Here is a 26,089-nt window from a genome sequence, read left to right on the forward strand (position 1 = left end):
AACATGTTCCTGGTCAAGATGCCAGAAAACACAGAACACAACAGTCATAAAAGAATGGCTGTGCTGCAGGCCTACAGCACTGTGCTAGCTTTAGCCATAACATGACATCCTCATGACCTAAAACTGTTCCTTTAGGACCTGTACTTACTCTGACTGAAAGTGGTTATTTCACCAAATTCACCTTCAGGTTAATTTCGCCTTAATTTTTTTTATTTTTTTATATATAAATAAATAAAATCGGGAAATCGATTCTGAACTTTGAAAATCGATTAATTGAATCGCCAGCATTAACATCACGATAATATAGTGAATCGATTTTTTTGCACAGGCCTAGTGTGTGTGTGTGTGTGTGCGTGCGTGCATGCGTGCGTGTGCGTGCGTGCGTGCGTGTGTGTGTGGGAGTGCAGATTGTTAACTCAGTTAGCGCCGGGCGACTTTACGAGCGACTAGTTCACTATGGCGTTTGGTGCCGAGCGACTCGGAGCGACTTTTATATAAAAGCATTGTTTAAGCTTTTAATATGTGTTTATAGACGGAGCGAAATGGTTAGCTTACCTCAGCTAATGTCCACACGTAAACCGTGAAAAAAAAGGATACGATTATGACGTCACCTTTAAACCAGGGCTTCCTGTTGACAACAGGCCTCTGCTAGCGTTAGCCTCAATGCAACCATCCGACCCTCACGTAGCTTCACTAGGTCGGATTTTGATTCTGAAACTTTCTGTGTGGCATCTATATACGTCCCGATGCCCATACCAATGGTGGTTTGAGACGATCAAGCACGAATTGAACAGTATTGAGCTGAAATGGTGACCGGCGGCCCGTCCATGTTAAGTCAATGAGGACCAAGTCAGCGTCTCATCCTGTTATGTGGATTTAAACAGGCTTAACATGGGACCATGTCAGTGTATGGTGTATGGTGGTCTCTAGTGGTCATCTGGTGGTATGGTATGGTGAACGTGCATTCGTTAAGGTGGTCTGGTTAAGGTGGTCTGGGGGGATACAAAATAGCTATTTCCTGGCGTTATAAGCGCACATTCATATTCATATTTTGGAAATCTGGCCCTGTATGAGTTAATGCTGTTTAGATATTAGTGAAATCAGATAGAGATGCCGAGTTAAGACCGAAACACCAACTAGAAGCAGCGCTCTTCCGAGCAGAGGTCTCCACCAGGCCAGGCGTCCTGGTGGTGCTATAATAGGCCATGTGTTGGTGGCATGTGTTGTTCGCCAATCTTAGACATTTCATGGCAGTCGCTGCATGCATGATTTGGCATTGTGTTCCAAAAATGTGTTTTGCTAAAGTCTACCTGCTGGTGGCACTATAACAGGCCAATGTGAAAAGGGTAGCATTTGTTCCTTGACGTAGTGGGAATATGTGTGGCGAATTTCACGGTAAGCTGCGCGGTAATAGCAAGCTGTGTTGATGAGTTGAGGCATTTTGTTCAAAAACGGAGCAATCCTGCAAACTTTGGAAGCCAATATAGCCAATTAGGATGGAATATGAAATATTAGACGGATCGGACTTGATCACATGACTATAGAGATACTGTGTACTGATTTGCATGATTGTTGGAGAAAATCTGATGGAGTTATAGCAAAAAATGTGTTTTACATAAGTTGTCCTCCTGGTGGCGCAATAAAAGGCAAATGTGAAAAATGCAGGGCAAAGGTTTATCCTTAGCCTCTAGGGAGTGCACATACAAAGTTTTCCACTTATCAGTGGAGATAAAGATAAAAACACAAATTGCTCTGTTATAGCGCCACCATGAGGCTGATTTGAAAAATCTGAAGTTGCATTTCTTCCGCCCAATTTCACTGAGATTGCACGCTGTGTTCATGATTTGAGGCATTTTGTTGAAAACGGAGCAATCCTGCAAACTTCGGAAGCCAATTGTAGCCAATCAGGATGGAATATGGAAAATCTGACAGATCCATGTTGATCACATGACTATAAAGATACTGTCTACCGATTTGTAGGATTTGTGGACAAAATCTCTAAGAGCAGTGTACAGAAATGTGTTTTGCAAACATCGGCCTCATGGTGGCGCTAGAACAGGGCCATTTGAAAAATCTGTGGCAGAGATTCTGAATTGGTATCCAGGGAGTGTGTGTGCTCATTTTGGCAGCGACTGGGCCAACGGCGGCGGAGATTAGCTGGTAACAAACTGGATGGACGCACGCACGCACGCGGTTGAAATAGAACGCATATGGTGTAAAAACAACAAAACAAGAGGATCAGTTTCTTTCAATTAATGCCAGTTCTGTTCGTATATAAGAAAAGAACAGTTTAACAGTTTAATTTAAAATAATGAAGGCTACACACCGATCTCCAATTCTCCATCACAAAAATATTAATAATCCACCGATATTACACATTCCTCAGGGTGTAGACCAGTTAACAATGCTGACAAAATGATTATTTTGTTGGCTAATGGGATTGTGATATGTACTGCAATACACATGGGCAATACATAATTAAGGAATTAAGGGTAAAAAAGGAGAGGTTTAAGCATTTACTTCATTGTGGATGTAAGGAACGATTTACTCCACTCTGATTTGTAGGCCAGGCATTCTGCACAGCACCAGAGGACATTGTTTGTTTAGAGCAGTGGTTCTTAGAGTCCCCAGCTAAATTAGACATAGTGTTGAAATCACCACCACTTTAACCTTATATTCATCAGCGATTTGAAAATAGCCCATAGCTCACAACATGTTGCATCGTGACATCGTTTGAGCTTGTAGATCTGCTATTTTCAATATGAAAGAAATATGAATGTTTTTTGATATGAAGATTTTCTCTTGCATAAAATATTTTCAAATGGGCGCCACGGCCAAAGAGATGTTAATGTTGGGTTCCTTGAAATGAAAACGTTTGAGAACCACTGGTTTAGATGGTCACATTTCCATAAATAAATTAATCAGAGAATCCTGTGTATTCAAGTTGCAGCAACCGGTGATATAATTTGTGCAACCAATTTTACAGCCAGATGGTAGAACCACACTCATAGATGGCTCGACACCTCCATTTTGTGGGGGAAAAAGGTGCAGATGAAATAGGAGGTGATATCCCAGCCACGGTCTGCACCTTGATGAAGTAGGGGGGAAGATTTAGCCTGTTTTGTGTGTGTGTGTGTGTGTGTGTGTGTGTGTGTGTGTGTGTGTGTGTGTGTGTGTGTGTGTGTGTGTGTGCGTGTGCGTGCGTGTGTGTGTGTGTGTGTGTGATCAGAGAGCTATGTTTCCCTGAAGGAATACACAGCTCATTAAGTAACAGCCTGCGATCCTATTCTTTTATTTACAGCCTAATAGATATTCACTGTCGCTAGTCAAGGGTTACATTCAATTGACCTAAACCCTGCATGTGGAATAATCCAGAAAGAGATTAAGGGCTGAATTTATCACTCATTCTCAGCCCTGGGAGAGACAGAGGGTGTGTGTGTGTGTGTGTGTGTGTGTGTGTGTGTGTGTGTGTGTGTGTGTGTGTGTGTGTGTGTGTGTGTGTGTGTGTGTGCGCGTGTTAGTCTGGCAAGGCCCTGTGCCACAATCAGTGTAGCCAGAGGGCCAATTTAGACAGGGAGAGGATTAGGACATGGCAATGGAGATCAAATGAGCAACTAAAGTGCACCCCCTTTAATAACTGGCTACAACACACACACACACACACACACACACACACACACACACACACACACACACACACACACACACACACACACACACACACACACACACACACACACACACACACACACACACACACACACACACACACACAAAATCACAAAGACACTTATTGAGGAGAGAATGATTTAGCTCTGCTAAAGGGTAATTATAATGAGTCACAATGTAAAACAGCTATGTAGAAGTGATACATGCAGTGTGATAATAGTACTGTACTGCACTGATCAGAGCAGAACCAGGAGAAGGCATGTATGAGAGTCCTTTAGCACGAAGAAGTAAATCATACATTTTTCTGTTATGTAATAGAGTAGCATCTTTAATCTTTTCAAGTAATCAAAGTACATGTCCAGTAGGCTGAAGTGTTAACAGTGTGTGAGTGTTACTGTGGTGTGTGTGTGTGTGTGTGTGTGTGTAGCTGCATGAGGCAGGGCCACTGTTTAGCAGTTCAACAGCAGTGCTTATGGCCTGGGGCGTGTGTGGGGGCCAAAGGGGTTCACAATAAAACACGCACGCACGCGCACACACACACACGCACGCACGCACGCACGCACGCACGCACGCACGCACGCACGCACACACACACACACACGCGTCATCTCTCCTAGTTTTTTTCGTGCAGTTGTGCACACACAATATTTTCCTGTCTTTCACACACATACGCACGCACACACGCGCGCACGCGCACACACACACACACGCACGCACGCACGTGTGCGTGCGACAAACACACATACACAAAGAGAAACTCGGAGACACACACCCACGCACAAACTTCTCTCTCACACAGACATCCACCCCACCTCAGTCTTGCACGCACACGCACATGCACACGCAGCCCCCCGGTCCTGATCAATACATGACAGGAGTAAATCTCCTCTGGACGTCAGGCTGTCCAATCAGACGGCTGGCTGTTATTCGTGCAGGGATCACAGAAGCCACAGGGAGACAAACAATGATGTGAATCCTCAACAACTAGACAATGGCCATGGTTATGGGAATGGAAGACACACACACACACACAGACAGACAGACAGACAGACAGACAGACAGACAGACAGACAGACAGACAGACAGACAGACAGACAGACAGACAGAAAATGTCCCCGTCAGCTCAAACCAGGGTTATGGGAATGGAAGGAGAAAAGACACACAGGTGACATGTGCATAGACATAGTGTGATTAGGTTTATTTGCGTGATAATGTATGATGAGGTTCCGCTATAGGAACATACCAGGTGTCTATTTTTTTAACCTACAGTACCTGAATTATCATTAGTAACAGTCATTTAATAATATGAACAGCTAAGCTGTGTTGTCTTCGTAACCACTTTCTAGTCTAACAAACCGTTTCTACAGTTTGTTTATTGTTGATGTGGTTAGGTTAAATGCCATTTAATATTATGTATGATTTGATTTCATGAAGCTGTTGATCAGGACCGCATTTAATTGTTAAAGTGTGCTGATTTACAATTGTAAAGGACATTGGTCAGCCAATCACATATGATTTTAATGGACAATTCGAAACAATCACATATGATTTTAATGGACAATTCGAAACAATCACATATGATTTTAATGGACAACCCAGAACTGCCAGGGTATCATTTGTTCCTGTTTTTATGTTTTATTTGAGTTGAGTGTCTGTGTGAGTGTGCAATTGGATGCATGTGAATTTGTTGGTTTGAGTGTGCATGTGCATTGTTGTGAGTGGATATGCATCATTCTCTCTCTCTGTGTGTGTGTGTGTGTGTGTGTGTGTGTGTGTGTGTGTGTGTGTGTGTGTGTGTGTGTGTGTGTGTGTGTGTGTGTGCGCGCGCACACGCGTGCGAGTGTGCACATTCGTTAAATAGACTGCCACCACTATCTATCTTTTCCAAGCCATTCCCTCCCCTTTGATAGGCAGATGTCAGCTCAGTAGAGTTGATGGACAGGGCCTTTATCGAGCCCTGCCAGACACACACACACACACACACGCACACATGCGTGAGCACAAGCATAAACACAAGGTGATGGATTAGACCTATAGGTGGAGACAACAGAGCCCATTCCCGCTGGGCATGCAGTATGCTGACAGTGGTGCCCTACACCCACCGACCCACACACCCACCCACACATCCACACCCACACCCACACCCACACACACACACACTCCCACATACACACACAGCCCTCTAGACATTATGTATATATAAAATACTTTTCAGATCATTATTAACATTGATGTCAGTGGTTAAAGATAGATTTTAAATGTAACTCGTGTTCTAGTATCCAAGAATTCTACAGTATTAGTCAATGTCAATTTGTATTACTCCATGACACACAATGGTTGTTTAGGGAATTGTGTGTCTGATTTAGGGTATGCAAAAACAGAATTGGAGAAATGACAGGCATGTTGTCTATTCTATTGCAACATGATCAGAAACAAGAACCACGTAAGATTACCGCTAAAGGTCACATGCCATTACAAAGTCATCTACATGTAGATGCATAAGAAGAAGCATGTTTAAGTTGAGCGTGCACACTCTACTCCTCTAAATAATGCTTCTTTATGGCTACACAGAGCTGGATATTTCATATATCCTGGTTTTTCAGAAATCCACATAGAAAAATATCTAGGTCCACACAGAGCTGGATATTTCATATATCCTGGTTTTTCAGATATCCAAAAATATCTAGGTCCACACGACAAAGATATCTAGGTCTAACAAGCACACACAGTAAAGTCTTCAGAGATATCCGGGTTCCCTGTCTACACGGATCCAGTGAATCGGATATTTTTCAATGTCTTCACTTATTTATCCGGTTTAAAAAATATCCAGCTTCGCGGCCGAAATATCCAGCTTCATGTGGCTGCAAGTCCCAACAGCACAAAAAAATGTCTAGCTTCAGAAATATCCAGCTCCGTGTAGCCATGACACAATGTCACAGAAACAGAACCAAGTCATTAAGCTTACCTTGACGAAGGCGTGGAGCTGCTCCAGCTGGGAGTGGGCCAGGCCCAGCTGTCTGTGCAGGGTGTCTAAGGCCTGTGAGCTCTGCTGGGCCAGTCCTTCCATCTGCCTGGTGGCAGTGTTCTCCAGCTCAGCCATGGACCTCTCACTGGCCCCCAGGCGAGCATGCAGGGCCTCCACACGCTGCTCCTGTCGCCAGGGGCGTCACAAGGGGGAGGGAAGTGGGACTGAGTTACTTTAGGGTCCAAGGTGGAGGGGCCTTCATTATTTTATACTTTAGCTAGGTGCCGCGCTGTGAGCTGGTATATCCGCTATTTTTGAAAAGTCGTGAAAATGTGTGCAAATCTTTGAATATATTTTTAACTCAAATTTTGCTTCTAGGGGGTCACTGCCTGGAACTAAATAATTTGAGATGGGGGTTTGTGGCCAAATACATATCATTTTGGGGGTCCTTCACATGAAAAAGTTTGAGCACCACTGACATAAAAACATACCGGTAAAAAAAAAAACCTTGAAATATTCAAAGACTTGCACAAGTTCACGATTTTTCGAAAATAGCAGATCTACAAGCTCGCAGCACGCGCTGTGAGCTTGTACTGTATATCTGCTATTTTTCAATAGTTAAAGCACAAAATAATGCTTTCCCAGTCTAAATGGGTTAAACCCCCTCCCCCTATGAAGAACATTCATGGGGGGCCCGCAGTAAATCCGTGCACCCAGGGCCCAGAATTTGGTGCAACACCCCTGCTCCTGTCACCACACAACACAACACACAGGTAGGCTGAGAACCATCACCAGTCCAGTCTCATTTCAGGAACGCTTAAATATATATAAACTAGCCCTTACCCGTTCAAAGATATGAGCTCCGAAATGATGTGCAGTGTGTGGGTTATGGGATGTGCACTGTGCACACAGTATATGAGGGATGGAAAGTAACTTTAACTGGTGCTTGCATGCTAATATGTAGCCCGCCCGCCCGCCTGCCTGCACACCCCCCCCCCCCCGTGTGTGCGTGTGTGTGTGTGTGTGTGTGTGTGTGTGTGTGTGTGTGTGTGTGTGTGTGTGGGTTTGTGTGTGATTGTGCATGGCCTGAACAACAGCGCCCCTCCCTTAACATGTGTGGTCACAAAAGGTACTGTAGGCTAAATAGATATAGATGCACCATAAAAATGCTAATATACAGCATACGATTTGTGAAAGTGACAAACGGGCTTCACAGTTATGTCAGGTGTGTTCATATGCTTATGGTGATGCGATTTCAGATCAATTGCTCCAGCCACCGAGGAGAAACGCTGTTTCAGACAGACAGACACTCACTCACTCACTCACTCACTCAGACAGACATTCGCAAAATTATAGTATAGATATGATGATGAATTGATCCATTTCACCAAAATGTCGCATGGAGATTTTTGCCAACTTAGTACCGTACTGTATATACTGCGAGGCACAGTTTAGGAATAAAAAAGCAAGGCAGATGAGCCATGAGAGGCATTATATTGCATTGTAATTCAATATTCTTACTATACATTGCATGAATAAAACAAATGCAGTTTTTGCTAACCACATTAAATGAGTAATAATGCCTTCCAAAATAGTTCTGTTATGGAGGATGTTAAATGTCTTTGACTTGAAGCAATGATGCATTTTGGATGACTTGGATACCGTTCAAAACAGCAATCAGACCATATGTTTCAAACTGCGCACATGGAGATGAATTGTGTGGATGGAGGGAGGGAGGGAGAGATGGATGGATGGCTGTTCCTCTAACCCAGGGGTCTTCAACGTTTTCAGGCCAAGGACCCCCTTAGTTGAGAGAGAGATGAAGCAGGGACCCCCACAACCTTTTCATAGATTCCATATAGTTTAATCATTTGACAGCACAATCATCAGTGTATTTTGGATTCATGTCAATTTGCGTTTTCAGATATTTAACCACTTGAACCGTCAATACTTAATATACTTGACCTTTCACTCTGTACTTATTCTGCTCTTTTTCCCCTCTATACCAAACCTCTTGCCAAAAATAGCCGATCTACAAGCTCGGCGTTGTGAGCTTGTAGATCTGCTCTTTTTGGCTAAAGTTCTCAGAATTCAATTGGTTAAAAAAGAAGAAAAGAAAGTTTCTATCACTCAATGATTTGGAGGACCCCCTGTATTAACTCTGAGGACCCCCTAGGGGTCCCGGACCCCCTGTTGAAGAACCCTGCTCTAACCTTTTTATCCAGGTCTTGCTTCAGTTTGGTGCAGGAGGCCTCACACTGGCTCTTCTCTGTGTTGGCCACATTCAGCCTCCTCTTCAGAGAGTCCACCAAGGATTTCCTGTTAACAGCCTCCTCTGACAGCATCTTCACCTGGAGACAGGAGGACATTTTGCTCATCAGTTTTGCTTTACTTGGAGTATTAGTTTGAAATAAAACAAAACCAAGGTGTCATTAAACAAATCAAAACATATCTCACCCCTAAACTACTTGAATTTATGTACCTCAATATATCTAAAGGTTTGTTGTCACATACAGTACATACAGTAGTTTGTGTCTTAAACCACTCCATAGTTCAGTAGGTGGTGAACTTCCAGTGGAATGGAATTTCAGCTCCCTGGAAAGTTCCAGGAATGCACAGTAAAAAACACTGAGAAACTTTTCTCAATATACTCACTGAACGGAAGTAATAACAACACCTCTGCTAGTTTATGGGCTACTGGACATGCAGGCATTAACATACCGGCTGGGCACAGTTTCCATTTCATTTAATACCATGTGACTGAGGGTAGTGGTTGTCCTAAAATGAGTGCACCCAGACATTCTGAAGTGGAGTAAAGTAAAATGGAAGGTGATAGTGAAAGCCCTATGAAAGTACACATTTTATTATTGTAAGATCTACATTATCCTATCCTACTCTCCTATCCTACTTCATACTTAGAGATGCACCGATACAGTTTTTTTCAATTTCGATCCGATCCGATATATACATTTGGATATTTCCCGATACTTACCGATACCTGATACAGTAGGCTACATACAGTAGCAATATAAAAAAATGCATCACCTTTCAATTAAAGCCATGTATTAATTGGAGGATAGGCAGTTCAAATAACAGAGTGCAATCAGTGCAATTGAGTGCAAAATGCAATGGCAACGTGTCTCGACTCAAGAGTGGGGGAGCGACAAAAAAGGTTAGCTGGATAAGATTGTGGGATATTGTATATTTAATAATGCTAAAAGATTTGGTTATGGGCTTACAATTGATTATATTGCATATTTATAAGCCAGAGACTTTTTTTATTATTATTTTTGATCTGTGACTAGGATCGGTGACGTCGTGTCCGATATCCAATATCCCAATATGACTTAATTAAGTCATATCGGGACCCGATACCGATACAGATAAGATACGGTGCATCCCTATTCCCTACTATGCTACTATTATTCTAGTCCTAGTATTATTACATTTATTTGTCTGTACTCATGGATACTTTTCCTCAGTGGGTTAACTAATGGATCTGAAATTGCACATGGGCATTGACCATTAGCATATACAGGGATGAGTGAGGAAGCCGATTCTCCACTTTTCTCACATTTGAGCTGTTTATTAGCATTTTTGCCACAGGCTATACATGGGATCTGTAGTCGCAGTCCTGGTCCCTGTAGGCTATGGTATCTGTAGCTGTTGTTGCAGTCCTATAGCCCAGACGGACGGTGGGTGTTTCTAGCTACAGGACTGTAACACCAGCAGAGAGAGAGATGTGGTTCAACGGTCCAAAGTTATAAGACTTTGATTTAAAAGCACAGCAAGCAGCAGACCCAGCAAGGGTGTTGTTGTGGAGTCAATAAAGTACAGAAGCTTTTATTACACAATTGGTGACAGCAAGAACCCACATAATGACCAATAGGCGGATGGGGACATTAAACAGCTACGTGGCTGTTCTCATGCTGCATTTTTCACGTTAGTGCCATCTGTAATCACAGTTGAGGAGGTTGAAGTCTGCATGTAGTTTTGGTACGCATATCTCTGTGTCAGGTGTTGCGTTAGTCTGTTAATTGCTGGTTTTGTTCAATATTTAATGACAAAGACTGGAAAATATAAATTTCATCAGACATCTTGACACAGCAGTTCATTAATATCACCACAAATCTCTCTCTCTCTCTCTCTCCCCCAAACACACATGCTAAAGGAGTAGTTCACCCCCAAAATGACTTTTTTTCTATTGATTACTCATGCCATGGAGACTTCAGTTCAATAATAATTTTTGTTTTTTGTCACATTCCTAAGACGAAAAAACAGAAAAGTACCCTGACAGTTTCCCCATCCAGTGCCATGCATTTGGGCCCCCATCAAGGGCCAAGGATTTGGTTCCCCATCTGGAATCAATGGGGGTACATTTACTATAATCACATTTTTGTCTTAGGAATGCGAAAGGGTAGCACTTTATAATGAAGTACCTCAATAAAGGCTAATTAACAGCTAATAAGGCACTTATTAACAATGAATTAACAGCTAATAAGGCACATTAAGTCCTAATAGTGCATTTATAAACCCTTTACTATGCACTTATTATGAGATCAATTAACACTAACAAATCCTTAATAAAATCTTTATTATAACAGTATAAACAACAACAAGTCATTAATTAAGCCTTTATTAACACTTTATTAGGCAATTTAAAGCCACCTATTCTAAAGTGGGAACACATCGGGTACACCCGCCACTCTGACATGTCGGAAAGGAGACATGTCAGAGTGGCGGGTGTACCCGATGTGTTCCCACTTTAGAATAGGTGGCTTTAAATTGCCTAATAAAGTGTTAATAAAGGCTTAATTAATGTAACAGTATAAACAACAACAAGTCATTAATTAAGCCTTTATTAACACTTTATTAGGCAATTTAAAGCCACCTATTCTAAAGTGGGAACACATCGGGTACACCCGCCACTCTGACATGTCTCCTTTCCGACATGTCAGAGTGGCGGGTGTACCCGATGTGTTCCCACTTTAGAATAGGTGGCTTTGAATTGCCTAATAAAGTGTTAATAAAGGCTTAATTAATGACTTGTTGTTGTTTATACTGTTATAATAAAGATTTTATTAAGGATTTGTTAGTGTTAATTGATCTCATAATAAGTAAAGGGTTTATAAATGCACTATTAGGACTTAATGTGCCTTATTAGCTGTTAATTCATTGTTAATAAGTGCCTTATTAGCTCTTAATTAGCCTTTATTGAGGTACTTCATTATAAAGTGCTATCACATTTGGTATTGAACTCGAGTCTCTATGGCATGAGTAATCAATTGAATTTTGGGGGTGAACTACTCCTTTAAGTTCTAACATTATGGTTAAGTTACACCTATTTCCTGTGTAAAATAAGCTGCATTGGGAGGTAAACGGTTGACACTTTATTGTGAAGGTGTGACTGTTTGGGAGACAGCCACCAAGTGATGACAGAACAGTTAAGGCAAACGGTACAAAATAAAGCCTGCCCTGTACAAACAGGACTAAATGTTTGCTACCATTTCCTGGTCCTCCCAGACCTCCAGGTGACTTCAGATCCTCAGACTGTGAGAAACGCTGAGCGCAGCACTACCACCACCACCACGTCCCCGTCATCCTCCCACATGAGCTGTGTGCTAATTGGACGCCATCTGACGGTGCCAGCTGCGATGTGTCAAGACAGTGCGTGCGTGCGTGTGCTGCGTACCTTCCTCTCCAGCTCCTCCACCTGACCTCGGTAGCTTTTCTCCGTTTCCTGGAAGAACTTCAGCCTCGTCTTCAGGTCCTCCAGCAGCTGCCTCTTCATGGTGGCATCCCTCTCCACATGACTCACCCTGGAAGCACAAGCACAAGCCCAGAGGATAGGGCTGTCACCATTATGACATTTTACATGACGATTATTCGTCACTCAAATAATTGCGATTAACGATTTAATTGTGTCTTTGTCGTTGACAATGACATTTATGTTTGGCTTTTAGGCTTTGAAGTTGCTCATGGTAGATATGACACATAACCTAAATATACAAAGAAATTACTGACATATTTGATAACTTTATACTTAAAAAAGAACATTGATAGTGGAAATAGCCGATCTACAAGCTCACAACGCGTCGCGATGCGACGCGTTGTGAGCTTGTAGATCTGCTATTTCCACTATTTTTTTACATTAAAAAAATATATGAACATTTTTCAAAATGGAAACGATTATGACGATTATGAAAAATAATTGCGATTAGACGATTATGTAATAATTGTGACAGCCCTACCAGAGGATATGACACAGACGTGTCAAATGTATGGAAACACACAGACACGTGTACAAATGAACTGGGTGACTGACTGCCTGCAGAAATACAGATGTGCACACATACTGAAGGCACACACACACACACACGCACGCACGCACACACAAACTCACAGTACCGGCAGGCACAGTGTCCCTGTGCAGTGCATCAGGCGTGACAGCTCATTATGACAACTAAATACACTAGCATGCTGCTACGGGAGGAGGAGGAGGGGGTTGGAATGAGAGCCCATGTATAATTTCCAATTCTAAGTGGCATATATTAGGACGCGTGTTCTGCAGAGGATTCCATGCGCTGCGCGCTCTGTGTGTGTGTGTGTGTGTGTGTGTGTGTGTGTGTGTGTGTGTGTGTGTGTGTGTGTGTGTGTGTGTGTGTGTGCGTGTGTGTGTGTGTGTGTGTGTGAGAAAGCCAGGGAGCCTCTTTTGACAAATGACAGTTTGTATCTGCGGCGACACGGCTTGAACGAGCGCAACCAAGGCCTTTAAATGTTTATCATTTTCAGTGTCACTCGGCTAAGTGCTACACCAGCCATGTACAACGAGAGAGAGAGAGAGTTTGGGGGTGGGGGTTCTCTGGTTTAGGGAACGAGGGATCTGAAGGGAATAGATCATTTGATAAAGTGCTTGTGTTTGTTATATGAGAGTATTATTCTCATGAAGACATCCACGCTCCCTGTGTTGCTGTGTTCTCACTTGTGTCTTCACGGTTACAAACATGCATTGCTTGTCACTTCAGATTTCAATAACTGCTGGTGTCGACGTGTTTAATATTCCAGCACAGTGTGCCCAAGTCTCTTTGTGTGTGCGTGTGTGTGTGTGTGTGTGTGTACTGTGTACTGTATGGTTAATACTGTTTTCCATAAAAGGCAAACACCAGGCGTTTTCTCATGGCTGTGTATGCTATAGGGGATTGGAACAAATGGAATAAAGATCATAAGAATGCTGTTAATTAATATGCTTCTTATTTCTTTTTCTTTCTTTTTTTTAAGCTGGTTTTCGCTCTGGCGCATACACCCAGGCACACACATACAGATACAAATATGACCACGCATGCAGGTGAATGCATGCTCACAAACACTAACACACACACACGCGAGCAAGGGCACACACACAGCATGTTCTAAATAAACAGATGACGCAAGCGCATGGCAAGCAGCTTTTCTTTTAAGTAAATGTCCCTGCCTCCCCAGGTGAAGCGGAGTGCCTGAGGGTGCAACCGCCGAGATAAATGTGAGCTTGTCCTTATTGGAGTGACATTAAATGAAATGAGAGGGAGAGAGGTAGTCTGGCCTATGAGAGAGAGTAGGGTTAACGCAGGAGGGATTCCTCCATGGATTTGGGCCATTAATGAGAAAACCCATATTGAACACCCCCCATCCCCTTGGAAGATGGCAGGCTGGCTGGGTGTTGACTTAAAGACGTGCACGCAAGCACGCACACACGCACACCCCTCTGACCTCGATGGTAATGCCAATTAGATCTACATTTATTTTAGATGCCCCCTCTTCCACTAGCAGCACTATGATAAAAAAGAATGGTGGATATATCTGGCATGATCTCTATTTATGAGCGTTCTAGTGGAGTACAAAAAAAAAGAATCAGAGAGAGAGAGAGAATCCTGATCAGCTGCCTACATGTCGTTCCCTTTGTTCTGCGCTTGTTGGCGATATTGCTCATCAAACATGTGTATTGTAATGATGTGCGCTGGAGTGCTCCGTTAGCGTCACGTCTCCGCGCATATGCCGCTCGTGAACGGAGCGCCTGCATGCGCCGTTAAGGAAAGGCACATTGTGGAGCGTGCATGTGGCTGATAGACAACAGAGCGGGAGATGAAAGGCAGCAGCTTCATGAATTAGACAGAGCCCCGGTGCCGGATATTGACTGAGGACACACCGGTGTACTTTGAAATTCATTTCTCTTCTTTTTTTTCTTCCCCTCTCCCTTTCACTCTCTCTCTTTTAAGGCAAAAGGCAGCCCTGCACATTGTGTGTGTGTGTGTGTGTGTGTGTGTGTGTGTGTGTGTGTGTGTGTGTGTGTGTGTGTGTGTGTGTGAGCACACTGAGATGTATATTTTAGAGACGTCTAGACATGTCTTTCATTCTGAGAAGGGGCTCCCTCTGTGGAGACCGGCGGGCTAGAGAGATGGCAAGGTGTGTGTGTGTGTGTGTGTGTGTGTGTGTGTGTGTGTGTGTGTGTGTGTGTGTGTGTGTGTGTGTGTGTGTGTGTGTGTGTGTGTTTGTGTGTGTGTGCAAAGAGAGCCCGGAGAGAGGCTGGTGTTGTCGCGGAAACTGAGGAGACAGCAGAGGGATGTTGTGCACTCTTGTCTGTCTGTGATCCGGTCACACACACAAACACATCGCCACTGTGATTGTACACAACACCCGGGCTGCATTATTGAACATGACAGAGCCACGGAGGGCGACACAATTCACAACACCAGGAGGGCTGTGTGTGTGTATGTGAGAGATAGAGAGATATAAAGAGATAGATAGAGAGAGATAGATAGAGAGAGAACTAAGTTAGATGTGTGCCTAGTTTCTTCAGTATCAGTATACAGATAATGATAACGCATTGGTATTTTATGCTATTGTTCAAGTCTTTGATCGTGTCAAGCCCCAAGACAATAGCTGTACTTTTTATTATAATTTCTTGAAAGTATATGTAATTTATTGAACCGTACAGTAGGCGCGCTCTAGAAGTCATTAAGGACTTGTGGCCCACGGGCCCGAGCGGAGGTGCTGTGTGGGTTTTAGTGTCACGGTGCACAAATGATCGAACACACGAACACACGCACCCATGCACGCACACACACCAAATCAATACGCTGCTTTGATCAGCACTCCACATCAGCTCCTCTGTGCTCACTGCACTAGAAGACGTAGGCTACAGGACAACTGTGAGCGCAACACACACACACACACACACACACACACACACACACACACACACACACACAGATTAAGCATGCTGAGACAATACCAACATGCAAACATAGACAAACTAATGCTCTTATTCATTCAATCAAGAAACAGAAGCACACACGCAAACACACACACCACGCACGCACGCACACGCACACACACACACACACACACACACACACACACACACACACACACACACACACACACACACACACACACACACACACACAGATGACTGAGGAGGAGGGAAAGAGAGACTGCAGATGCGGAGTATAGCAGACAGAGTGCTGCCACACGGTGGAATCAAACACAGCAGATGGGAACTGCAAAGACAGCAGAGCATACACAGAGAGAGAGGGAGAGAGAGACAGACAGACAGATCAAGAGAGAGTATATTGTAAAATAACTCTGAAAGTGTACAAATGGAAGCCAATGGGTCCATTTGGTATTAGTACAATTGAACCATAAGGTTCCATTTAGTTCTATTTGCATACGTGTACATGTAGTAGAAGCGCCTCTGTCCATATCTAGCTACAGTATGTAGAGCCTGATCGATGTATTAGTCATGTACTTGACTTGTGTGACGACATCATTATCCGCAATTATTCAGCCAATGTATCCAATTTTAACCTGTCGTAATTATTTTTACTCAATGTACAGCGAAACATTTTCAAAATGTTCATGAATAATAGCAGATCTGCAAGCTCACCTTAATTTGGTAGTTCAGTTTGTTTGTATTTTATATTTACTTGTTTGCTTGTGCATTGTATAATTTAAGTTATGTTGTGCAGAGAAAAAACACAGAAGCCAACCGGGTGCTCACAGGAGATAAAAAGAAATGTCTTAAAAGTGTATTGAAGGTGATTCTAGGATCAGTGGGAATGTAGACTTAGAGAGGAAGAGGAGATCCATCTCGCCATGATGAAGACCATAACCGGTCAAAACATGTAGGCATTTTTAGAGAATCAAATTTGATTTAACTTTATTTCCTCTCCTACACATTTTTTGAGTGCTCGGATCTTCTGATCCTTTTGAAGTTTAAATGTCATATATTGAAGTTGAATGGTACCAATCTATTACTTCTTTATTTGTTTGGTCAAGTTCTATCTAGCAATGGTTCTCAAACTTTTTGGGCTTCAGTACCCCCTTTTTCGGATTATATGAATCCAAGTACCCCCTTTAATCGACAACAACATTTTGACTAGAAAATACTCACATCAGAAGTCCACTTTTTAAGTCAATATGTTGAAAATAAATAAAATTAAGTAGGCTGTTTTTTATTCAATAACAGTAAACAGTAAGACTCCCTAAATCGGGAGATAAGCGACCGTCAGATTTGGTTTAAAGCTTTACGGAGCAACACATTAACTCATCCAGAGCCCAGGACATTAACGGATTAGGGGGTCCAGAGTGCCCCCTCCCGGCCCCATTAACGGCCATTGTCTTATTTTGAAGGCCAGAAGTCTAGACCGGAAGTACTTCCGGTCTGACGTCATCGGATCCTGCGACGGAACCGATCATTGTTTACGTGGTGCCATGCTGGATTGCATAGGAGCGTTTATACATGTGTTTTATAAGCGAGCATCTGCCTCCATCTTCGCTTCTAAAGTGTTGTTTTGAGATAATGGACATTAAAGATGAGATCGGCCGTCCACCTCAATGTTATGGGATGACTATTGTGTGCTCGTGGAGCCGTGATGATGACAAATCAGCGCGGATTTCGTCTCCGGAGCGTCGGCCATTGTACTAGGTATTTTTACTCGCCGTTACAGTAATGTATTACTTTTCGCGCGACATCACGCATTCGGCACTATACGTACTCTAGTACTTATCGCGTGACATCACGCGAAAGGCACTAGATGAGTTAACATAAATTTGTCAATATTTTATCATTAATTTAAACATAACAGTAAAATAAATGTTTCCATTTTCCATTTTCTCTCAAGTACCCCCTAGTACCTCTGCGTACCCCTAGGGGTACACGTCCTCCCTTTTGAGAAACACTGCTATGGGGCTGTTAAGTATGACATCATTTTGTAGGCAGAGGAGAATTTCTGCCCCCAGTTTCCGTGAATCGTTTTACTATTTTTACTATTTACACATTTTTCTTCTCTTTGTTGTTGAAAGGAAAGTGTTAGAATTATACTTTAGTCGTTATTTTTGTCTCGGATCTGTTGAAATAGCGAGGGACAGAAAATGCTCTGGGGGCAGAGTTCTCCTCTGCCTTCAAAATGATGTCACCGATAGAGCACCAAGTCTGACATCACTGCCACCAGTCTGTCTTTTATCATACCCCTTTATACCTGCTTTATTCCATTTTTTTCATAGCTGCCCCTGTTGCTAGATTTCGGCTGCCCCTGTTGCTAGATTTCGCAGGCCCTCTCATAACTAACAGAGTAGATAGACTTTATACTAGTGCGGTTATTTCTTCAGCTTCAAAGTTAGTATTTTTTTATTGGATTGTGTTTACACAACGTCCTGAGACCAACGAAACCGCTGTTTTGACCTCACAGTCACCCTTACTTGTCAAACCGACCCCTCCCTCTCCTCCCTTTCTAGCCTCTCCTCTCCCTGCTCTGGTGCAGAGCAGAAGCCGTTTGACAAGTAAGGGTGCCTGTGAGGTCAAAACAGCAGTTTGGTTGGTCTCAGGACGTTGTGTAAACACAATCCAATAAATAAATACTAACTTTGAAGCTGAAGAAATAACCGCACTAGTATAAAGTCTATCTACTCTGTTAGTTATGAGAGGGCCCGCAAAATCTAGCAATAGGGGCAGCCAAAATCTAGCAACAGGGGCAGCTATGAAAAAAAATCGACTAAAGCAGGTATAAAGGGGTATGATAAAAGACAGATTTAACCCTATATGTGTTTTGGTCTGGATGACTCCTTTAACACCGCACAGTAGTCGATGCAACAAATGACTGGAAAGCTGCTGTTGCAGTCATAAAATAAAACTACTCTGAGATAGAGAGAGAAAGAAGGAGAGAGAGAGAGAGAGAGAGAGAGAGAGAGAGGGAGGGAGAGAGAGAGAGAGAGAGAGAGAGAGAGAGAGAAAGAAGGGGGAGAGAGCAGGTATTGCAAATACAGAGAAATGGAGAGAAATAGATACAGAGGCAAAGGACAGATCATCACAATGAAGGAACGTCAACAAACAAAAGCACGAAGAGCCAAACAAAACCGAGCAGGGGAGAGAGGAAACAGGAGTAGAGCGAGAGGTGGTGTGTGTGTGTGTGTGTGTGTGTGTGTGTGTGTGTGTGTGTGCGTCTCTAACTTGTCCTGCAGCTGGCGGAGTTTGTCGTCCCTCTCTAGGAGCTGTGCTCGTAGAGCTTTGTTAGCTGCAGCCTGCTTCGTTACCTCTGCACTGGAACTCTGCAAGGAACACACACACGCGCACATGCACATGCACACACACACGCATGTACACACACACACACACACACACACACACACACACGAAGGAAGGAAAGAAGAAAAGAGTAAGTGAGAGACAAAAACAATGAACAGGCTAAAGCACAGAGGAAACGTGAATGAAAAAGAGACAATTAACAAGAAAGGGAGAGATGGGCGTTTAATTGTGTGTGTGTCAGGATGGTTTCTGAGCAAAAGGGAGGACAGGGTACACAGTAATGTGTGTGAGTTTGCTAATGCATGTATTTATGCCTGTGCGCCTGTGTGTGTGTGTGTGTGTGTGTGTGTGTGTGTGTGTGTGTGTGTGTGTGTGTGTGTGTGTGTGTGTGTGCGTGTGCGCTGTGTGTGTGTGTGTGTGTGTGTTAAGACGTGGGGGGGCGTTGTGACACAGGCTGATAGCAGGTCAGCAGCAGTGTGTCTCCTCATTAGGCGTGCAGCAGGAGGGTGCAAGGTGCTAAAGGAGGTTAACATGGACGGACCTGGACGGGACCAGCAGAGTAATGAGGAGAAACGTCAATGTAATGCCCCTCCCCCAACCCAATGAACATTATGATAAAAGCACTTAGGAGCAAATACAGTGTATGCGTTTTATTCTTTCATGATCTTTTGTGACCATCATTTTAAATTAAAAAAAAACACAGCTCACCACGTAGGACATACTGTATGCATCTGCGAATAAATTGTATGTAAATCAGTCAACACGGCTTCTAAGCCCGCTTGCTTGAGTGAACTCAATGTCAAAACCAGAAAAGGTATGAACTCATTTACTGCCTCACCCCGATAATCCAGAGAAAAAGCCTATGTTTCTCTCCGCTATAAAACATTTAAAAGTATAATCGCTGTTTATCGCCAAGCGGTCTCCAATCACCCGCGAAAAAGTGCTTCCGTTCCGGTCTGATTTCCGGCTTCCGCCGGATCAGGTTTCCGTATTCGGTCGGGGGCGGGATCAGACCGCAGCTAACGGAGCTCAGCGATGGAAGCGTCTTTTTCAATGTGATTTTTTTTGTTTGAAAGCTGTGATTGGTTTACACACGCCTGGTGCGTGATCCGTGCACAGATCGTGCACGCACGCGCCCACGTTAAAAGGTAAGGACAACGTGGCAGTCAACCCCGAAAGTCGATGTTTTTAATAGCAGTAAATGAGTTAAAAAAGGGCCTTTTATGGAAGCAAAGAGTTTCATATGTCATATTCTTCCATTAAGACATTTTTGATCATCTAGTCAAAATGATAGTCATTACATGGAACCCCACCTCATAGTTTAATACAGTGTCCTTCACCACTGTGAGATTAGATTCTTAATTTAACAAAGCTTTATACATGTGTTCTCTTCAGAATTGGCATCCTTAATTCTTGTGTCACTTGGAGATCTACTGTGTAGAGCAGTACATGCACATACAAATGCACACACGCACGCTTGTACGCACACACACACACACACACACACGCGCGCACACACACCACACACACACACGCACACGCACACGCACACACACACACACACTTTGAAACGGTTGTGACAGAGAGCCCTATGGCTGCTGTGTGATCATGATGACACAGACAGATATGTGAATGTGCGTGCGCTCCCTTTGGTTTAAAGTAAGCCAAGTGTCCCTGGTGGGAACTCTGGACAGCGCACACTCTCAAACCCCCACCCCCCACCCCCGCTGCGCTCACTTCCGCACCTCTCCCACCCTTAATGTCACTTGACATGACTTGTCGGGCCTGTGTGTGATGACTGTAGCAATCTGTCTGGTGACACTGACGGTGGGGGGGGAGGAGCTGAGGCTGGGAGTGAGGCGATGATGCCACGGTAACCACAGTCAAACCCCCCCCCCCCCCCCCCCCCTCTGCCCGTTACCCCTCGTTTCTCATCTCCCTGACAGGGGCCCCGTGGATGATCAAATGATGAGAGCAGGCTAATTCGTGTCGGAAGTCACATACAATTTCAGACGATGATAAGTGTAAATTGAAAGATGGAGAGGGAGAGGGTATGTTCGATGGGAGGTGAAGCCGTGCCACCATTTCACAAGAGAGAAAGAAGGAGACAAAATAGTGTGTAAAAACCTTAATCATCGGTTTGCCCTGCTCCGGGAGTGAAGGGGGTTTAAATAAAAGTGAAACATTTAAACGACAATGTTGAAATATGCAGGCATTGTCTTGTGAAGATGATAAAAATGCTAATGCTCAGAAAATTGTATTATTATCAGTAAATATTGATATTTAGCAGCAGCTGCAACACAATGGAGCCGTAATATTCATTTTCACTCTCTCAGAGTTAAACACCTTGGATTTTTGCTGTGCATTTGGCAAATAAAACAAATATAAAACAATATAGTAATAATAATAATAATTATACCCTCAAAAGGACATGAAGCAGAATCGCCCGTTTGATTATCTCATTCTGTGTCAAAGACACAGAATGGCACTCTTCGTCTTCGCTAACATATGAGGCAACATTTGACCCTCAGGGGTGTCCGCTGGCCTACCAGTCCAGGCGCAAACCACATAGGCTCGTGTAGCCTGAAAGCGCATTCCTGATCCCGATTAACTTTGCCCATTTCCTGATGATTATTTTGGAGTTCCGACAAGATGGCGACCGAGTAGGACGCGTTTGTTGAGCTCTGTAGAGGTGCAAGTTTTCACATTTTTAAGCCCTTTTTTTACTGCCTTATAGTTCTTTTGAGACTTTAAACGCCAAAACACTGGTGAGTGTCTGTTTTTGCAGTTGTTCGTGTTCATGCCGAATTCGATTACACGAGGTCGAGGAGTACCAGGTCTCCGACCGCAAACGCTGACAACATGGCTGGCGCAATGCAGGGCGACGCTGACGCTCCTGTTACAAAGAGCATGCTGCGCGAGGTCCTCAAGGAATCACTGAAAGAGTTTATGGATGGTTTTATTCAACCCATGATGCTTGGCTTGGAGAAGAAATTACTGAAGAAGATTGATGACTTCGGAAAGGAGCTGCGTCCTGCAGTCGCCACGCTGAACACGACCGTGGCTGAACATGGGGGGCTGAACATGGGGAGGCCATTGAGAACTTTGGTTCCTCCATGGACAGTTTGCAGATGTGTATCACTGAATTGGAGAGAAGATGTGCTAATCTGGAGGAGAAGCTCGTCATAGCAGAAGACCGGAGTCGTAGGAACAACATAAGAGTGATTGGGATCTCTCCTGGGCTAGAAAAGGCTGACCCAGTGGCCTTTATCCAGTCTTTTTTGCAGAAAACATTCCCCGACGAGTTTCCCGACTCCCCCCCGGAGGTGGATCGTGCTCATCGGACCGGCAATCCACGTTCTGATAAGCCAAGGGCTTTCCTGGCAAGGATCCATTTTTTCCGGGTAAAGGAACGCATACTCCAGCTCTCCAGGAAAGCAGGCCAACTGACATACAATGGCAAAAAGGTGTATATTTTCCCCGACTGGTCTGCTGAAACATCAAAGAGAAGGGCAGCTTTCGGGCCAGTAAAGGAATTCCTACGTTCCATCACCGCGGAAGGAGTTAAATACGGAATAAGGCACCCGAGCAAATTCTGGATAACCGTGGATGAGGCGACTTCTACTTTCAACTCACCCAAGGAAGCGCTGGCCTTTTGCAAGGATAAGTTCAAGACTCCAGGTGCTGCGGACGAGACTCTAGCTACGCAGGATGATGAGACGACAGTTACAGAGAACTAACTTTTACCAGGGACACTTTTGCTTTTGTGATCGCGTGCTTTCAAACACATTCTGCCGATGTGATATCCTTTTGCCTTTAATGGACTGTTGGTAAGCTGGCTGGGACTTTGGAGATGACTTTTACGCAGCGTCTTTCTTTCCTCACTCTCTCCTCCTCCTCCTCCCCAAAGGGTGAGTTGTTAATGTAAGCCTACTTATTGTTTTGGACTCATCATCTGACTTGACGTTGTGTTTTCAAGTGTTTCGTTTCATAATGCCTATTTTATTTGTATTGAAGAATAAGATATATTTTATTTTTTAATAAGATCTGTAAGCAGATGGGTGTTACTCGTTTTAATTTAGGTTACCGCAAGGAGAGAGGATTTAGGGCTGATAAAGCTATAAGCATAATTCACTGTCTTTTTTGTTTGAATATAATGGACATTGTTCTTGTTATTATTGTATTCTTTTTCTTTGCTCTTATTGAGCGTTGTGCTGCTTACTATATAGGTCTAGAGGGTTTTATCTCTCTCTGTTAAGCTTTGTCTAACGTGTTCCGTGTCCCGGTTCCGAGCCTGCTCTCTCTCTCGTCTTCCCTCTGTGTCTCTCTATCTATCTCGGCTTTCCCTCTCTCTCTCTCTCTCTCTCTCTCTCTCTCTCTCTCTCTCTCTCTCTCTCTCTCTCTCTCTCTCTCTCTCTCTCTCTCTCTCTCTCTCTCTCTCTCTCTCTCTCTCTCTCTCTGGCTCTCTCGCTGTGTGTGTGTCTCTCTCTCTCTCTCTCTCTCTCTCTCTCTTTCTGTTAGGTAATGGCGGCTATGTTGGTTGTTAGTTTATGGTTCGTTTATGCCTCCTAAAACGCTACTTTCTCGGGTAGGAGGGCGAGACTGGGCTTTGGCCTTTGTATTGAGTAATGTAGCCTACTGTTTAAGGCGAAACAGATATAAATAATATGGTCTAAATTGTGAAGGCTCCGCGGTTCCAGAGACCACTCGCTCTCCCGCCCTTTCTCTATGTCTCTCTACCTATCTCTGCTTCTCCTCTCTCTCTCTCTCTCCCTGGCTCATTGACTCGTTCTTTTCTTTCCTTTTTTTTTCCCCTAATCTTAATAGCTGGCGGATGTACGATCTCGTGGCGCGTTGGCTCTACGTGCTCTACGTGGGGGGGGGGGGGGGGGGGGGGGGGGGTAGTTATTTACCTACTTTACTTGTTGTCTTCTAAGATGTTAATTTCTTGATGGGGGAGAGGGGAGCTCTGAATTGGGGATATTTATTTTGTAGTCGTGATTGGGTATGTTCACTGTTTGAAGTATGGTAGTTTACTGTTTAAGACGGAAACAGACTTAACTAATATGATTGACATTTATCTAAGTTTGCACTGGCCTTTTGGGCATGTACAGGGAGCTGTATATGGCGCAGTATGCATCATGTGTGCTGTGTTGTATATGGTTTCCTGATCATACATAACTGTGTTTTATGTAAATACTTATGTATACAGACTTTTCTTTTCTTTCTTTTTTTCCCCCTTCTAATTAGTAATTGTGGTTTGTATGCATGGATGCATAGGGGGGGCTGTGTGTGGCGCAGTATGCATTAACACTGTGTGTGCTTTGCTGCATATGGCCCCCCGTATGTGCTTTTAATTTCTATTTCTAACTACATATGTAAGTGCATAGATGTTTTATATCATATACACTGATTTCCTTTTTTATTTATTTTTATTATTAATATTATATTAGTGCCTTGTCGTGGTGACAGCCTTATTTCCACATATCTGTCACAAGTGTTTGGTTATTTGCATTAACGTGGCTTATAGGGCTTTATCACATTCTAAGTGGGCCTAATGCTGGACTGATTATTATTATTACAGTTGTTATAGTCCCCCTCTCTTTTTTTTTTTTTTCCCCTTTATTCTTTTCTTTTTTCTCTCCCCCTTCTTTACTAGAAATGTTAACATACCATTCTCATTTATTTAAGTGATATGAAGTGGGGAGATTGATCATAATTTGAGCGGATGGAATGTTTGAGAGCTATTCAGCCACAAGAAGGCACTTTTTTGTTGTTGTTTTTACTTTGGTGATCTGTTATATATTTACATAACCACCAGAGGGCAATGTATGGTTACTTTTGGGCAGTTACTTGTTTGCACTCTCTGACAGAGTGAAATGAAGGTTGACTAATAGGTTGATGGGGTGGGGAACTGTTTTTGTGCACTCTGATGCTAATGGGGTTTTCCCCCTCAAGCTTCAATGTTATGTGTTTTTTTATGTTCGTTTGATGTTGCTTTTTCCTTTCTGTTCCTTTTGGGGTTGTTTTGTTTTTCTGTTGGGAAGGTTTGTTGTGAGGGACCAACTAGGAAATTCTAAAATGTTCTACTGTGCTTGCTGTGCGTATGGTTTGAACCACAATTATGACAGAATATAAATTTCTAAGTTTCAATGTAAGGGGAGCGAATATACCGCATAAGCGAACCAGCATTTTGGGGGTTTTGCGATCTAAATCAATTGACTTTGCATTTATACAGGAGTCTCATCTTTTAAAAGAGCATTCCAACCGATTGGCTAATAAACATTATCGTGTTTTAGCCTTTTCAGCTGCTTCTTCCAAAACCAAGGGAGTAGCCATATTGGCTAGACGTAACCTTAGGTTGGATTTTTTGGGTGATTGGTCTGACAGTGACGGGAGGATAGCTGTTGCTAAAATCCGCTTGGAGGGTAAAATGCTAGCACTAGTCTCTGTGTATGCTCCAAATGTTTTAGACAAAGAGTTTTACAAATTACTAACTAAAACCTTATTGGAACTGACGGATTTCAAATTCATTGTTGGTGCTGACTTCAATGCAACATGGCAACATAACCTAGATAGATCCACTGGGGTAGAAAGCAGAGAACAAGCACTAGCGTCTGCAGAACTACGTGCTTGGGCAAACTCAACTGGCTTACTCGACATCTGGCGTTTAATGAACCCAACGGTTAGAGATTTTTCTTTTCTGTCGGGTAGGCATGCTTCATTCTCTAGGATCGATTACGTTTTTGCCCCTGTTAGCTTGTTTCATAAAATTGCCAAGGTAGAGTTGCTCCCAATGTCACTCTCGGATCACAAGGCGGTGCTGTGTGTTGCTTCACTGAAACAGGTTATAGATAGAGCTCCTAGATGGCGGTTTAACACCACACTGCTGCGCG

The 26,089-nt window shown here is 43.4% G+C and overlaps 1 protein-coding gene across 1 annotated transcript in view; it reads right to left on the minus strand.

Moving 5' to 3' along the window:
- cntln (centlein, centrosomal protein) overlaps window positions 1-26,089 on the minus strand; it is a gene marked incomplete at its 5' end in the record, with an annotated part of 179,643 nt that overhangs the window by 39,855 nt on the left and 113,699 nt on the right. Inside the window, 4 exons of the mRNA XM_080722659.1 lie at window positions 6,635-6,820; window positions 8,848-8,985; window positions 12,327-12,453; window positions 19,119-19,216. Coding sequence (XP_080578785.1) covers window positions 6,635-6,820; window positions 8,848-8,985; window positions 12,327-12,453; window positions 19,119-19,216 — 549 coding nt within the window. The remainder of the gene's footprint in view (window positions 1-6,634; window positions 6,821-8,847; window positions 8,986-12,326; window positions 12,454-19,118; window positions 19,217-26,089) is intronic.

This window comes from Nannobrachium achirus (genome assembly GCF_963921795.1).
Source record: "Nannobrachium achirus genome assembly, chromosome: 3".
In the NCBI taxonomy this organism is placed as follows: Eukaryota; Metazoa; Chordata; class Actinopteri; order Myctophiformes; family Myctophidae; genus Nannobrachium; species Nannobrachium achirus.